This window comes from Prinia subflava, chromosome 4 (genome assembly GCF_021018805.1).
Source record: "Prinia subflava isolate CZ2003 ecotype Zambia chromosome 4, Cam_Psub_1.2, whole genome shotgun sequence".
In the NCBI taxonomy this organism is placed as follows: domain Eukaryota; kingdom Metazoa; phylum Chordata; class Aves; order Passeriformes; family Cisticolidae; genus Prinia; species Prinia subflava.
In genome coordinates this window covers 59,935,850-59,952,569 of record NC_086250.1, presented here as the reverse complement: position 1 = coordinate 59,952,569, position 16,720 = coordinate 59,935,850, and the positions used below count along the sequence as shown (strand labels likewise).

General features: G+C 40.5%; 1 protein-coding gene across 1 annotated transcript in view; it reads right to left on the bottom strand.

Moving 5' to 3' along the window:
* The window catches only part of COG5 (component of oligomeric golgi complex 5), a 185,500-nt gene that overhangs the window by 165,225 nt on the left and 3,555 nt on the right, over window positions 1–16,720 (bottom strand). The window contains exons 4-6 of the mRNA XM_063396871.1: window positions 15,343–15,397; window positions 15,175–15,244; window positions 10,085–10,205 (exon numbers count right to left, since the gene is read on the bottom strand). Coding sequence (XP_063252941.1) covers window positions 10,085–10,205; window positions 15,175–15,244; window positions 15,343–15,397 — 246 coding nt within the window. The remainder of the gene's footprint in view (window positions 1–10,084; window positions 10,206–15,174; window positions 15,245–15,342; window positions 15,398–16,720) is intronic.

The window sequence follows — 16,720 nt, the reverse complement described above, 5'->3', positions numbered from 1 at the left end:
GATTGAGGGTTTGGTGAAGGGCATTGTCTGCCCGGGTTGATAACCAGCTGGATTGGAGGAAGCAATTCCGAGACATCCAGGGTTATGTTAAATTCTGCAGAATCTAGGAAATAAACCCAAGAGCACCTGGGGTTGGGAAGGGAGAACCCCCCAACACTGTCAGATTGAGGGTTTGGTGAAGGGCATTGTCTGCCCGGGTTGATAACCAGCTGGATTGGAGGAAGCAATTCCGAGACATCCAGGGTTATGTTAAATTCTGCAGAATCTAGGAAATAAACCCAAGAGCACCTGAGGTTGGGAAGGGAGAACCCCCCAACACTGTCAGATTGAGGGTTTTGATAACCAGCTGGATTGGAGGAAGCAATTCTGAGACATCCAGGGTTATGTTAAATTCTGCAGAATCTAGGAAATAAACCCAAGAGCACCTGAGGTTGGGAAGGGAGAACCCCCCAACACTGTCAGATTGAGGGTTTTGTGAAGGGCATTGTCTGGCCAGGTTAAAGAGTGTAAAAGTGTGTGGAAAGTAAAAGGTACCTTGTAGTTGTGATTGTTTTGTAGTGTGTGAGATTAAGTGAAAAATAGAGTGGAGTGAATGTGGACGAATGAAAGTATAGAAAGTGTAGATTTTTATTTAAGTTTTATTATAGTTCCTCAGAGAAGATAAATTGTATTAAGAAATAGTGTGGGAGAAAGAAGAAAAGTAGTTTTTGTGGGGGTAAAAGGGAAGGTGAACAGAGACAGGGATGGGTAGAATAGAGAAAATTTTGAAAGAAAAGGGATAGAAGTCCAGTGGGGAGAAATCATCGACAGAGATACCACCCTAAGATCGTCCCCTGGGAGTTGCACTGCCGGCTCCGGTGTTGGTGCCTGTCTCAGTCCCAGTGCTTGCCCCAGGTTCTGGCTTGTCGCTTGTTTCTGCCCCAGTTTCCATCCCAGGCAAGAGTCCGCTGTTCGCAGCGGCAGCCCAGCCGGTTTCTCCCCTCCCCCCCCCCTCGCTGTTCGCAGCGGCGGCTCAGTCGGTACCCGGCCCCCACCCCGGTCCCTCTCGCTATTTTCCCGCAAAGGCTTTTTCAGCCTCATTCCCAGTATTTTGTTTGTTTGCTAGTTTGTTTTGGCAGCACTGAGCGTTGCCGCCACTGCCTTGCTTTTGTTGGAAGCGGCGAGTACGGTCGCCATGAGCCACGCGGGGGGGTGGCCGCGTGGTGGCTTAGCCGACCCTGGAGGGTCCCCCCCCCCCCACGGCGGCGGTGGCGGCAGAGCGGCCGGTTCCCCTCCCTCCTCCCCCCAGCAGCGGCGGTGAATCCCCCTCCGCTTGCGGCGCGAGGGGGGGGGCTTTTCCCTCTCCCCTCCCCCCCCCAGCGGCGGCGAGCCCCCCTCCGCTTGCGACACGGCGGCGGCAGGGCGGCTGGTTCCTTCTCCTCCCCCCCCCAGCGGCGGCGGCGGGTTCCCCGTCACCCCCCCTCCCGTTCGCGGCGGCGGCGGCGGCGGCGGCGGCGGGGCAGCGGGCTCCCCCCCCCCCTTCCCCCCTTCCTGGCGGCGGTTCCTCCGCTGTCGGTGTGTAGCAGGTTGGTCCGGTCCCTAGCTGCCTCAGTAGCGATTCCAGCTCCGGTGGTGCTGGGCGTTGACTGCCGGAGGCGGCTGGACCCGCCAGCGTGGGCCATGCGGAAAGCGCGGCCGCATGGAGGAGACCGGAAATTGCTTCCCCTTCGGGAATTCCGGTGGCAGACCCCGCCCATGCCCCGTCCTTGGAGGACCAAAAAACTCAGTGATCAGTCCTCCAGAGCTCCCCACTTCCTGTTGGGGAAGCCGTTCCCTTGGAAACCGCAGTCAATGCAGATCTTCTCAGGAAGAAAGGGAGACGGGCGGCCGCACAGCCGTGCCATGGCAGAAGGCTGCCCGGTGGAGGCGGCGGCGCCGAGCCGCGCGTGGGACGCGCAGCTCCCTGCCTGCCCCTCCTCCAGCTCGCTTATCAGCGCCCGCAGCTGCCCTTTTCCTTATGACCGAGAGACTCGGGTCATAGAAGTTTTAAAGATTTTTTCAGTGTTTCTCATGCGCTAGCCTTCAATTTCTTTTAAATCGGTAGCCTGTAAAATTCAGACAGCGTGCATGTGTTCTGGGATGTTTTAGGAAGGACTTGTAAGTTTTTTTTTTTGAGAAGAAAGGAGACAGTGTCTGAAGCTGTGCTTTTTTAAATGACTGCTGCTTGATGTGCTAACATTTTTTTTCAAGCGTTTTTCACTTAGTGAGAGAGAGCTTGGCCATGTGAAGTCAGTGTTTAGTGCTTTCTAAGTGTCTCTTCTACAGTTGATGAATGAATGTGTGTGAAAGTTGAAGGAGGAGGAGTGAAGAAAGAGAAGTATTAGTGTTCACTGGATTATTTGCTTAGTCTATGTTATATTTTAGAAGATGCAGACAGGAGGAAGAGTTGGAATTTGTGGAAGGTACAAAAGCAAGAAGAATTTGTTTGGTAGATATTTCAGAGAGGCATGGTGTAAGTAAAGATGTGATGGAGTGCAGGAGCAAGAAGAGACTTTTGCCTGTCATCAGGGATGTGGTGATATAGAAAGATACCAGAATTTAGATAGGAGATGTTTAGTTAGTCCCAGGAACAAGGAGTAATTTGTTAAGATGAGAATTACAAGTGAAATTAGAAATAAGAGTGGCTCCAAAAGATGAAATAATTTGGCAGACCAGGAAGCTAAGGTGCAGCAGAGAATGAAGCTAAAAGGTTCATGTTAATATTAACTCCAAACAAGGAAAATTGAAAATTCCAGAATTTAGTGAAATAGAGGAAAAAGAATTGAAGGAGATAAGAGGTAAACCAGATGAATCAAAGAAACAGAAACTTCTTGATAGAAGGCAATTACTTAATAAAGTACTTACTAGAAAAATATTAGAAGACATGCATCAGAAAACTCACTGAGGTACCCAAGCTTTGTGTGATTATTTCCTAAGAAACTATGAATACATTGGGATTTGTAGGATAACAGAGAAGATAACTGAAAGATGTATAACTTGTCAAAGGATAAAATAAAAAGATAATGAGGAGAACTACACTGGAAGGTAAGGAATTAGCCTTTAGACCATTTCAAAGTATCCAAGTAGATTTTACAGAACTTCCTCAAGTTCAACGATGGAAATATATATTAGTAATAACAGACCATTTAACTCATTGAGTGGAGGCAGTTCCCACTGCCAAGGCTACTGCTAATGTGGTAAGTAAAACCCTTTTGAAACAAATTATTCCAAGATGTGAGATGGTTAATAAAATAGATTCAGACAGAGGAACACACTTTACATCAAAAGTGTTACAACAATTAATTCAAGCTTTGGGGACCCCAGGCCCAGCAGCTCTGGCTTTGTAAGAAAACCCTAACAGAAGCTGTGAGGCAGCTGTACCAGGACCCCCCTGACCTTAGGCCCCTCTGAGCATTGGGGTCTAAGAAGAGAATGAATATCTTTGTCCCCAAGAGGGAAATCCCAGAAGCCCCAGGGTGTCCTTGGGGAAGTGTTCCTAAGTTCTGCTTCTGTTTGTCAATAATGCTGGGGTTGGTGTTGTTTGTTAACCTGTGTATACACACCAGAAAGGAACTATTATTATAGTCCCAGATCTTCGCCTGAGAGGCCCCTAATTTTCAAAATTACAATAATTCAGAGGGAGAGAATTTGAATTCTTCATTACAAGGGTGGCTCCAGCTTTTCTGTGGCAGATACCTGTCTTTCAGACTAAGACAGGACCATTTTTTTAGTTATCCTATAAAACTTAGGTGTGATATTTATAACAGTATTTTAGCATTGTACAGCTTGTATTCCAAGATTTTGTTAAAACCTATGATCAATTTAATATGCTGCCGTTTCTGTCAGCTATATGGTGCACACACAGATAGATTATGTGTGCCAAAATGCAATTCAAAGGAATTATAAATTGCACCATATCAAAATTGTTGTGATTAATATCTCTAACTCCAAAATGAGAAGGTCCTTTTCAGGTATTGCTGGCACTGAGGCTGCGATCCGGACCAGGGAACGAGGGTGGATCCACGCCAGCAGAATCAAAGGACCTGTGGAAAAGCCTAAGGAGTGGACAATATCATCGGAACCGGGTGATACGAAATTAACCCTAAAACGGGAATGAGAGGTGATGAACTGGGGAGATCCACATGATCCAGGAAACATACGCAGGATCACACCTGACTGAAAACTTAGACTGAGTTTTGCATCAGTGGTTTCAAATACCACCTGAGAAAACTTTAAGACACCTCCAGTACCCTCCATGGGGAGGAATACTTCCACCACAGACAGGAGGATCGAGATTGTTTCGGACAGAAAACCCCTGTGTTTTTGCCTTAGCCTGTGATTTATATAAAGAGGAGGGGGAATTACAACCTCATATATTGCCAAGCCAAATACCCTGTTTGATTCACCCAAATACTGGACATGCTGGTTGGTTTAAATGTGTTTGAGCTGTGGGAAAAATTGGTACTGTAGTTCACCCAAACGACACTCTCGTTGCATGAAGTGTAGGGTGTCACCTGAGCCCCCTATCCAAGCAGAATTTGAAACAACTAAAATAATAACTTTGTTGTGTAGATGGGAATTATTAGTGCCTGTTGAACGAGAGGTGGCTGAGGAAAAGTGGGAGACCACGGTTAAGGAGTGTCAAGAACGATTTGCCTGGAAATTAGCTAAGAGAAAGTGACAATAGAGGAGAGGGCAAGACCAGATTGGCCTCTATAATCGCCACCGAGAAGATCACATACACCTGCTGTGGGCTGCAACCCCATAGGCATGGGAGGTGGGAGTATAAGCCATACTGGACCTCTCCTGGTTCTGTCACTCATTTTCTGGCTCTTCCCTTTTGGTATGTCGACCCGGCCATGCTACAAGTGTTACCAAAAACTGTATATGGAAAAGACACCGAGGCTCCTTCTTTATTTCTCACACTCATATCAACAGTCACTGTTATAACCCCTCCAAACTGGGAAACTGCATACACAATAGGAAAAAGTATTGGATTGCGGAAAATTTAAGGGGAAGTGAATGTGCAAAAGGGGACAAATAGATGTGTTTCACCCACATTACTGAGAGTAAAGCAAAGGATTTGGCCCAAAACTCCCCCCACAAGTGGAAAGGGAGCTGTACTCTGGGTGTCATACAACCAGGATTTTTTTCTTTTGCCTGGACCTGAAGGCGATCACTTAGGGATACTAGTTATAAAGATCTAAAAAGAAGCAAGAGAGATATAATTGGAAGATTATAAAAAAATTGGGGAGAGGATGAGTGGCCCCCTGCACGCATACTGGAAACGTAAGGGCCAGCCACCTGGGCACAAGACGGGAGTTGGAGATATCGAACTCCCATTTATATGTTAAATTGTATCATAAGGCTTCAAGCAGTCGTAGAAATAATAACAAACAAAACTGGTCTGGCAATGGAATTAACATCCAGGCAACAAACTCAAATCAGAGCCGCTGTGTATCAAAACAGATTAGCACTAGATTACCTATTAGCTGAAGAAGGGGGCGTTTGTGGAAAATTCAATACATCAGATTGTTGTTTAAAAATAGATGATAATGGAGATACTATCCTAGATATAATCAATGATATCAGAAAAATCACCCATGTACCAGTTCAGAAGTGGGAATCCATGCTAAGTACCAGCTGGTGAGATAATGTGTTAGGAGTAGAATGGTGAAAGAAACAAGGCTTTTTCCTCTTATGTGCTACAGCTAGTTTAATATTATTTCCTTGCTTGATCCCTTGTTTTATTAGATTAATCACTAGTGTAGTTCAAGGTATGCAATTAGTAACCTTAGATCAAAAGATGGATACAACAAAAAAACGGTGCAAAAGATTATGGTATTAAGGAAACAAAATAAAGTAGAAGACCCCCTCCAAAAAGCTAGACTGATTTATGAAGAAAATAAACATAGAAGGGATGCAAGAGAGCAGTAAATATCCGCTCGAGCCAATGTATTATAACAAGAAAGAGGAGGGATTGTGAAAAAGGCATATTGTATATGTGGCTCTACGCAGATATTTACTATATGTAATCTGATAGATAGAAAAGTTATACTATATTAACATTAGAATAATATAGTGAATGTAGTTTTGTAATTAACAGTAAGTTATAGTACAATAGAAGCTGTGTATGTGTGTTATATTTTTTTGCTCAAGAAGAGAAATTCCTCAGCACAGAGATAACATTCACAGAGGCCCCTAAACCTTACAGAGGCCTCTAAACCTTCTAGTGAAGAAGAATTTATGGCCTCTTATCCACAGAACCTAACTTTCTCAAGGACGTATGCTCTCATGCGTTCTTTTAATTAACAGAAAACTTTTGTGACAAGAAACAGCTGAAAATTACTCGTTTTACGTAAGATATGAATAGTCATAAACTGAAGGCTTAAAAAAGAAGACTTCTCTTTGTTCGGGGCCCTTCTCCTTCCTAGCCTTTGTCTGGGAGGGAGGGGGGACAAAAGCCCGGGCTACCTTCTTTGCTCTTGTTGTCTCATTATTTGTCCTGTCTCTGAAAACTTTTTTTTTTTAAACTTTTATTATTGTATTAATATTTTTGTAACCAATTTTTATTCTTTATTAAATATTCATAAATTTTAAAAAAACGAGTGATTGGCGTTTATCACATCTGTAATTGACAGATGGAATTAGACTGTCCATGCCTAAATAGGCCTTCTGCTGCACAACTCAGAATTTTTTCATCTCCATCTGATAAGTTACTACCACTGCTGAAGACAGTAATTTCTGTATACCCACATGGAAGACAGCTGATATTTTAATACCTGCAGAATTTCTTCTGTGAAAGGGAACTGTACATAGTGTACCATTTTCTTGTCACATTCTATTGTTTAATCTTGCTTAAGAATGTTTCTTTTTCACTTTATAAAATAATTGTATTTAAATACCACAAGAAGCATAGTCAGGGCATATAATTCACAGCAACATCTGAATATTGGCACTTGTTTTACCTATGTAAACACTGAATTGGATTGTATAACACAAAGAACCAGCAGCTTATTGCTTATTCTACTTTGCTAGAGAACCCAAAGTATGTTGGAAGGTAGAAGAGTTGCAGAAGTCTGGGATTTCATTCTATATAAATATATATATACACACATACACACACAGAAATCACTTTTAATCTCTAAAACTACATAGGATTAGATTTTCTTTTTACTGTGCCAAAGCGTGAAGTTAATTTCAAAGAATATGAAACTCCAACACATAAGAATTTCAGATTCACTTCAACTCTAAGTAGAGATCTCTGTCAAAATATTACCAAATGCTTTCAGAGAAAGCTTCTTCCTAACATCTAACATACATTGAAGCTGGAGATCTGCAGACTACTAGCAACTTTAGGCGTCCAGCAAAAATCCACTTCTCAGTAAAAGCTACTGTTTCTTGTAGTTCCTCTAATTGACCCATTTTTCTAACTAAATCAAATATTTTACAAATTTACCAATAGCCTTTCCCATCACTGCAAAATAAACTTCAACACACAACTAAGTAAAAGTTGTGATTGAACTAACATAGATTAACTACAGGAATATATATTAAATACATACTTGAATGTGCACATTTGTGTGCCCCAAACATACACACAGAGTGTAGCAGAACAGAAAAAGAAAAACTTCTAAGGTATTCTACCCAGAATACCTTATAAGAAATGTAACGTATTACCCCAGCAAGTGCAAAGCTTTCACAGTAATATCACAGGGCTGAGTTTGACAAAACAGAAATTATTCTGCACCAAATGTACAACAGAAAGGTAATAAACAATGGAATAATTTTTTCTTTGAAGGAGAGATGAAAGGGATATTCAGGAATATCTGGCTAAAACCACAGATGTGTATTCATCTTGGACATGAAAGCAAGTCTCTGTGACACAGGTTCCTATCTAATACCAGGCTTTCACACCACTCATGTCTACCCCCTATTTACCACCATCAGATGTTGCAGGATGTCCCCAGGCCTCCCAAAGCTTTCATATCTCACCAATGGAACTGCAGTGCCCAGGGCTGCCCCCCATGCCTCCCACCCTCCTGACACCACAGAGCACGACATCACATTCCCATCTTTCGGAAACACAGCACTTCCACAGCCTCAGGCACCACATCCCGAGCGCTCTCCTGCCACACACCACCACCAGCACCTCTCTGCTAGAGATCCCCCACCCATCCCCACGTTTTCCAAGTGCAGAGGCCCAGCACAGCACCTCCCCAGCAGAGCTACCCCACACCCGGCCATCGCTGCCTCTCCACCGGGGACAGACACCTCCAACTCGGGACGGACACCTCCAACTCGGGACGGACACCTCCAACTCGGGACGGACACCTCCAACTCGGGACGGACACCTCCAACTCGGGACGGACACCTCCAACTCCCCACATCTCCTCAGGGAGGTGCTCCCTCCACTCAGGTGCCTGGAGGCACGGCCAGCTGGGAAGCAGGGAGAATTCAAACCAGCCAAGGTGGGCAGTGACAAAGGACAGATAGCCAAAAATGAAGGAGGGATGCAGATGGAGAGGTAAGAGAGAAGAAAGGAAGAGATACCAGAAAATAACATGGAGAGAGAAATGACAGTAGACAAGGTATTTTACCTGACCAGCCAGGTACACCAGCCAGAACTAAGGATTAAATAAAGGACCACAAGCCTTGGCTACCCCCACGGAATGCAGGATCACATTCAAAAGGGTTGCCTAAAGGGACACATTTCCCTTGATCTTTAACAATAATTACTTAGACTTTGCTAAGCTTCAGGAAAAGTGCAAGTATTTGAAAACAAGAAACTCAAAAGACTGTGGCACTTCAACAAAATAAAGTGCAAGTTCTTTTTTTTCAAATGGTGAAACAAAAAAAAAGTGTAGAGGAAGAAGAGTGGTAAAAGGTATTTTCTGTCAAAGAAGACATCCTAAAAACTACACTAAAGATCTCAGATTTTACCACTAAATTGTACTAATTTGTTTAACAAGTTCTAGCACTCAAATTAATCCCACAACACCTGCAATACAGGTAGTTAACAGACAGTATTATTTTTTATATTCTGAAGATGTAATGGTAGAGCAAAATGGAAAAAATAGTAAAAAGAATCAGAAAAAATATTCTATCTTAAAATGATACAATTGGCACTTAAGTCCTTCAATCAGACTGATATACTAAATAAATACATAAACTTTCTGTTTGCAACACAGCATCTGCCAGTTATAAGACTAAGTCATTGTCTAATAATTCTTTGATCACACGGTATAAAAAGAGAAGTAGTGACAAATATGCAAAATAAACTTCAGGATGATTCTGAGTGTTTGATAGTTCAGCCCTCCCACAATCTATTTTTGGTAGTTGGAATTTGGAAGTTGGAATTTGAATACCATTAAATCAGGAGAAACAGCTGGCAGCTCCCATATACAACACCACCAATTGATCTCCAAGACCAGTGGGATGCTCCTCACTGCATCCTGCAGCACTCTGTAGATTTTCCCACCCTAGCTCAAGTACACAAAGCATTCCAGCAATGTAACATGAGCCTTCATGAGAACTACCTCATTATTTTTCCTAGAAGCCAATAAAATAAAGGGTAAATGAGTCACTACTGCAGCAGAACACTTCCAGCATCTGAACTAGTTTAGATATCTGTATATCATATCACCTATGGTTTTCATAAAAGTCACAGGGCCAGTATCCTTTTTTAGGACATAAACTGTAATTTAAACTATGCCTTATCATAGTGCAATGTCTCCCAAAAGCTAAATATATATCTGCTACCTCTGAAGGTGTTTTATAGAAACATAAACCAGTAAGAAATTGCTTCACAGAAAAATTGTTGTCCAAAAGAACACAAGTTATTGTCATAGAATTTTCAGGTTATTAAATACCTGTATCTAGAGAAGTCATACAAAAAAATGTGAAGGACTAATAAGTTCTGTCCATGCCATTTCTCAGTTTAAATCAGGAAGCAGAAAGCAAGAACCACAGTAAAAGTTCTGGTTGTTTCTTTAAGTCAAACACTAGTGTGAGTCATGTGAGCACAAGCTAAAAATATATCTAAAAGTAATTAAGAAGGACTCACCAAGTTCATTGAGACTCTGGGCAGCTTTTGTTATCTCTCTGCTTCCTCCTTGCAGTTGTCCTTGAAGTCTCTTACTGAGATACAAGATGCGTATTATCCTCCGTAGCAAGTCACAGGCAGCCTGCAGGGAAATTGTGGCATTAGGGGACACTATCAGTATATTAATCACATAATACCAGTACTCAAATGTGAAAACATCTTAACCAAAAAAGGAAATGTGACTGTGAATAAAAACAAGGAACTTTAGAACACTGAAATCCCTTTTTTCCAAAAAATTTTAATATAACTCTATGTTATACAGACCACGACTTTCAGAAGCTGGTAATTACATTCATGGGGCTACTGAGATTATTCTGTCACTACCCACACAAAAAACAAAGGAAACTCAGAATCCCATGGCAGAGGCATGTCCTATTTCTAATTAGAAGTGTGCTTTACATTACCTTATGCATCTCTCCTCTTTGAGCTTTAGCAAAATTAAGATTGGCTTTGCCAATCAAATACTCATCCAAAAGAAGCAAAATGGCAGCACTTACTTCAGAAGACAATAAAAATTGAAGACTAAATTGTTATTACAGACATTGACTCTTACAGTAGGTATATATGCAAAAACTCATTCTCAGCCAAACTTTCAGGTCAGTAACCTTCATTCAGCCAACTGAATAGTTCACATTCTTTTATATGCATATTAAAATACATGGCATTCTTGGTTAAAAATTAGGAATATGGACATATACATAAATTTTTAGGAACCATATTCATGTGTGTTTTTCTTAGCACCAAATTAGAATAACAGGCATTGCTAATATCTGAATTAAATATAATAGTTTCATAACTTTTCACTCAACTAGTATTTTGAAATCCATGCCATGGGAACCACAACATCCTGAAGGGGGTAACAACTAAAATAGAATTCAGAAATGCAACTCAGATTTGAGTGAAGTCATAGGTACAGTCCAACATCTGCAATCAGATTAACAAGGGTGGCAAGTGAGAAATTTGGAACAAGTATGACACAGTTGTTTGGAGTTATTTTCCGTAGTACTGAAGGCAAAGTCTCCTGAAGTATTAACTTTATGGATATCAAAATTAATTTAAAGTTACCTTCAAAAAATATTTAGCATCCAACAAGACTTAGAACCCCCTTTTCAGACTCAAGTTCATTTGTTGCAAACTACTGTTGAAGTGCACATATGAAAACATACACAGGTGAATCATTTCAACCAATATCCACAGAGGACTGTACAGCACGGCAGTCTTCCCTATGCCAGCACAAACTAACAAATCCACAAATATTTAGAGTTTAATTTTATTAAACATCTAAACAGAACAAAAAGGAAAAATTAGAAGAAAACCCACTGAGGTCAATCAGAGAAAGCCCAATTACTCTTGCTGCTTTGGGCTCTCTATCACAGTATGAAGGGCAATTTTTAAGCATTCTGTGATAGCTTAACCACATGATTTCTATTACACTTAGTGAGAACTAAGTGGGGTTTATCCGGCTTTGAGAGATTAATGTATTAATTTTTATTAATTCATTTCTTTAATTAGAAAAATCTTGATCCCCATATCACTTTCATATATGTGAACTAAATTTCTGCAAGATTAATCAAAAATAGCTTTTAATATAGTGCACTATGCTTCACCAAATAAGAGGGCATAGTATTACTACTTTGCTTTCAAAATTAATTACTCTCTAATCCAATTGTGTACCTCTGGCTGAAGTTTTTGCCCAGGAATTCACCTTCTGTTATTTTCAAACCACCTTTTACTTTACACGCCAAAAGATTATTTCTTTTTTGTTGAATTCTTGCTTATTATTTCCTGTCCCAAGAAACAATCTTTTAAAATAGAGCATGAGATGGGAAAAGTTACATTTAGATACAAGAGCAAAAAATTGGTTTTAATTTCTGGCCCTGGGAATTAGTAGGAGGAAAAAAATTCAGACACTAAAGATGCACTCTAAATTCTGTAGTGATTTCCACTGCCCTGTACCCTTGACAAAGATTCTGTTTCACTCAAGTATTTTCATTTATGTGAGCTGTCCAACTTAATAAAACTCCCAGTCACAGCAAAAGAATGCTATATATAAGGACAAGTAACTGAAATAAAGACTGTATCTAATGGTGGAGCTGTTCACAGATGCCAGATCCTCTAACCTGACAACCCACACAACAGAAGTCTGAATTAATTCAGGAAACATTCCCTCCCTGAGTTGATCAATTATGCTTTTCTAGAGGAGATGCTTTCATCCAAGAAGGAACAAATTCTACTGTTCAAGCAGGAATTAATTTGGAAAAGGCCAGTGGCCCCAGTTAGTCCAAGTCATTTTAAGTAAAGTGAAAAATAAACCCCAATTCTTTTTGAGCTTACATATTAGCTATCTCCTGAAATTTAAAGCAATGTGTCAACAATAACAGAAATCATTGCTACAATTTGAGACATTGAAAAGCCTCTTACTTTTAATCTCAAATTAATTTTAAGAAATTACTGAAAGAAGACAATTATAAAGAGAGAGCCACTTGAAAATGTGTCAGTGTGTAGCTCATACATGCAAGGTAACTGTATATATTTTGTTGTTTATAAAGTCTGAAGAAAGAGAAGACAGTCCACAATCTTCAGACTACATTTACTATTTATTTACAGTAGCAACATGAAGACATCTGTTACTGGTGAAGATTTTAAAGTAAGAATAGCTTTAAAATACAGAATTATTGGGGTTTTTAAAATACTTTGCTATTATAAAGTTTTTCACACACTGAGACACTGAAACTAAGATACCATGCAAAAACATTTAGTTAAACAGAGCTGCACAGAAAAGAGCCCTCTGAAGGACAAAGTCCCTGGCTACACATTTCAGCTGTTAACCACTCCCACTCAGCTTGTGATCCACTGTGGAAAGAGTCAGAAAAGGACAGGATGATTTAAAGCAGGAGGTGAGCCTTCCAAATCTGCTGCTGCCTTGGGATGCCATGAAGCTCCAAGAGCAGAACAAGACAAAACATGTACAAGCACACAGCAGAGATTTAGACCTCAGGACTAGATTTGAAGTTTAACAACAAACTTGCAATGAGAATGTTTATGAAAAAGCTAGACTATATTAAAAACAATTAAGGATGGCAAAATCTAGCTTTATGCAAGTCAAATATTCCTTCAGTTAGCGAGCAGTCCCACAGCAATCAATGCAGAGGTATTAAAAGAACACCATCACAAGTACAAGAGGCACTGAAACATCCTGCATTCCAGCAAAACATATCTGCCAACCCTGCAGATTTTGACATCTTTTACCAGCCATCTTTTTCTATCAATTGTAGTGATAAAATTAGTCAGTTTGACAACGTCCCAAACCACAAGTCCTGCATTTGGGAGCAATTTCATGTCATAAGCCCTGCCATCACCAGGAAGTGAATTGTTTGCTGTGCTGTGCCCTTCCTTCCTCGACAAATGATTCCCCCAGAGAAAGGACACCCCAGCAGTGCATTTTTAGGAGGCTGGAGAGTTGAGATTTGACTCAATTCTCCGTAAACTTAGCTTCATTTATTAACTCAGGTGCCCTGACCCTCAACTCCTCCCAGCAGTGTAGTGCAACGTAAAGCACTCACAAAATATCTGCCAACAAAAGAAGGGACAGCAGCTCCTGCACTGAGACTCTGACTCTCACTGGTAGAGAATCTGGAATCATGATTCCTCTTTCTACACTGATGCTAAAAGAGCAGCCTACCAGGCTCCCACTTACTCTCTACCTCTTTTTTTCTGATTTACAGCACAAAAACCCAGATATTACAAATCTCCTGGCATAGCCTGAATAATGCTGACCCTGGATGGATGCTGCTTTCACACCACAGGAAAACCCACGTAACCATGTAACAGCCAAGAAACATTTCCTAAGTTCAGGGACTCATTCTTCTCAGACATCATTCTGCAGTCTGACTTTGTGTAAGGGTAGCATAGAAATTATCTTCATCTTTAGCCTCACATTCCCACAACTTTTTCTATGTGCACAACACACATCAGAGAACAACAAAAAATCTGCACCTAATCTTTCACATGGAAGTCATGGGACTTTTGGCCAGTGGCAAAAACAGTAACAGCTGGAGCTGAAAACACAACAGGAGAAGCATCTGGCCAAACTGGCTGCACAGAGTGTTAAGAGCTTCCTGCTGAACTTCACTGCTACTGAAAGTAACATAGAAAATAGAAGTTCAGCCAAGAGACACTGCAGCTGCTCCACCAGTCCCCAGACTAGAAACTGCTTGAGTCTGCAGCTTCATCTACTCTACAACAGCAGTCACTTGCAGATGGCAATCTACTTGAGTGTATATCCACAGCTCAAAATTCAGGTAAACTTGTAAAGACAAATAGTTCGAACAACAACTCATTCAACACTTGTGGGGCTGGAGCTGTGTTGCATTTCAAACCATAAACCTAACAGAATACAGCTACATGTCTCCTGAAGATCTATGGAAAAGTTTTCAACTACTACAAAATTATCAATGGAAGTGTTTGACACTTAATCTCACCATCGTGATATGCTCTCGCCCACTGCTATCCTCTAACACACATCTACATTCTTCTGTAGACTTCACTTATATTTAAAAGGCAGGGACAACTGTGCACCTGGGCTTAAAAAACTTCACAACCACAAATAGCTCCTTAAGTTGCACCTTGACTTTCGAAAAAATTTGAAAGAATGAATTCCCAAACTCTTTACTAAACTGCAGCAAAGCCTGCATCAACTTAGGGGTGAAAAGCATCTTCTACACAAGAGCACCGTAACATTAAATACCAAAACAATACTAACAGTTATCATAACTTAATTAATCTGTACTCAGACAACCCTTCCCTCTTTCCACCATCTAACAAAAACTCGATTAGCTAGTGCACAGGTCAATTTCCTACTTTGCAATTTCCTACTTTCCCACTAAGCACTTCTCAGTGGCTCTTGGAGAGACACAAATACTGATTTTCAGAAAAATACTGACAATGAACTACAGGCTACTGGAGTAGAAAAATTGTACTAATGTCTGACAATTGTGAAATAGCACATGTTTAAAAAGGATTTTTTTTAAACATGTTTTTTAACAACTTACCTGTAGTTTTGCTAGCTGAGCTGTGCGAGACACTATTTTGTTGTAGGGGTCAACAATTTTGACTCTAATTCTAAAAATAAGGAGAGAAAATTATTTATAGCAGTGTTAATAAATAGCATTATAGAACATAAGAATTTATACTTTCTAATTGCGTAATGAATGTCATACCTATCAACAGTGCTTTGTAGAGCACCAATTCTAGTTTGCATCATTTGGAGGACACCTGCAAGATAAAGCAGATTTTTTTACATGAAACAGTCATCAATTATAGAAAGAGTTTTTCTTCAAATCATAGTAACTACTGCAGACTACTTTGGCATAAACCAAAAGCATTTTCCTTTTTATAACAGAGCATCAGAGAGACCAGAATTAGTAAGCATACAGGGAAATAAACTGAGCAGGTCACTTACCAATTGTTATGGAAAATGTATTGGTAGAGAACATAAACCCACAGAATAAATATCACTCCAAAATCCATCATTTGTGAAGTTTCAAATAATATTTAGAGTATGCTACTTTCTAAGAGAATGTTGATCTGGACTGGAGTTCAAATTATATAACCTGGTATAAACACCTGAACATGATATATAAAAATGGCACAATCTACTTAACACTATTTATTTAACACAGTGACTAGGACAGAGAGGACTGAGAACATAAACAATGCTATTTCAAGGTTTTCTTCCTGGGCATAAGCATCTTTAGCAAAAAAAATAAGGTATCAATGTCATTGTAAGGTCATCTTATTTAGATTACAGGCAGAACAAACTACCCTAATCATGTTTGTTCCACATTAGTTTGGCAAAGCGGCCCAAGGAAAGCCAACAAGCATGCCTGCTCTTTTCTTGGTAAATTGAAACAAAGTAGTAGGGGACAGGTGTCATTTGTGCAATACAGAATCAGCCTGCTGAGAATTTAATTAAGTTAGACAAACCAGGCCTATGAAATTATTTTTGTTCCAGTTACTGTTAGTGTTCTAAAACATACTACATTTTCGTAAAGCCCTGTTTATAAGCTTGCCATCATTAAATCAGATAAAACTGCAGCATGGTACAGTGAGATGGAAGACAAACAAAACTACTGCTCATAGTTATATTCAGGTTGTCCTGTACTGTGACTGTACCTCACTCATTTTATATACATATGTAAATTCTCATCTTCTCCGTATTTCAGAACTATTAATTTAGCTCATGTGTTTACAGTTATTTATACATGGTATGGCATGCAACAGATCATGAGGATGAAGATATGAGATACAGTGAAAAGCTGGCAAAATAGGCTGCACTGTCTACCTTACATTGCAATAGTGGGGAAGACCAGTGGCACAACATTGCTGCATTGATGGCTGTAACATTGCTATTAAGCATACAACAGCCTCCTTCCCAGGGGACAGAATAAGGATGGGTGAAAAGGCACTCTCCCCTCTCCACCTGCTGTGGAAGATACATGATTATACAATTTATCTTATCTTAGTGTAATAGGTAGCTCAAGATATCTACTGAACTACCTATAGACAGAAAAGAATATACAGACCAGAGCTGTGTGC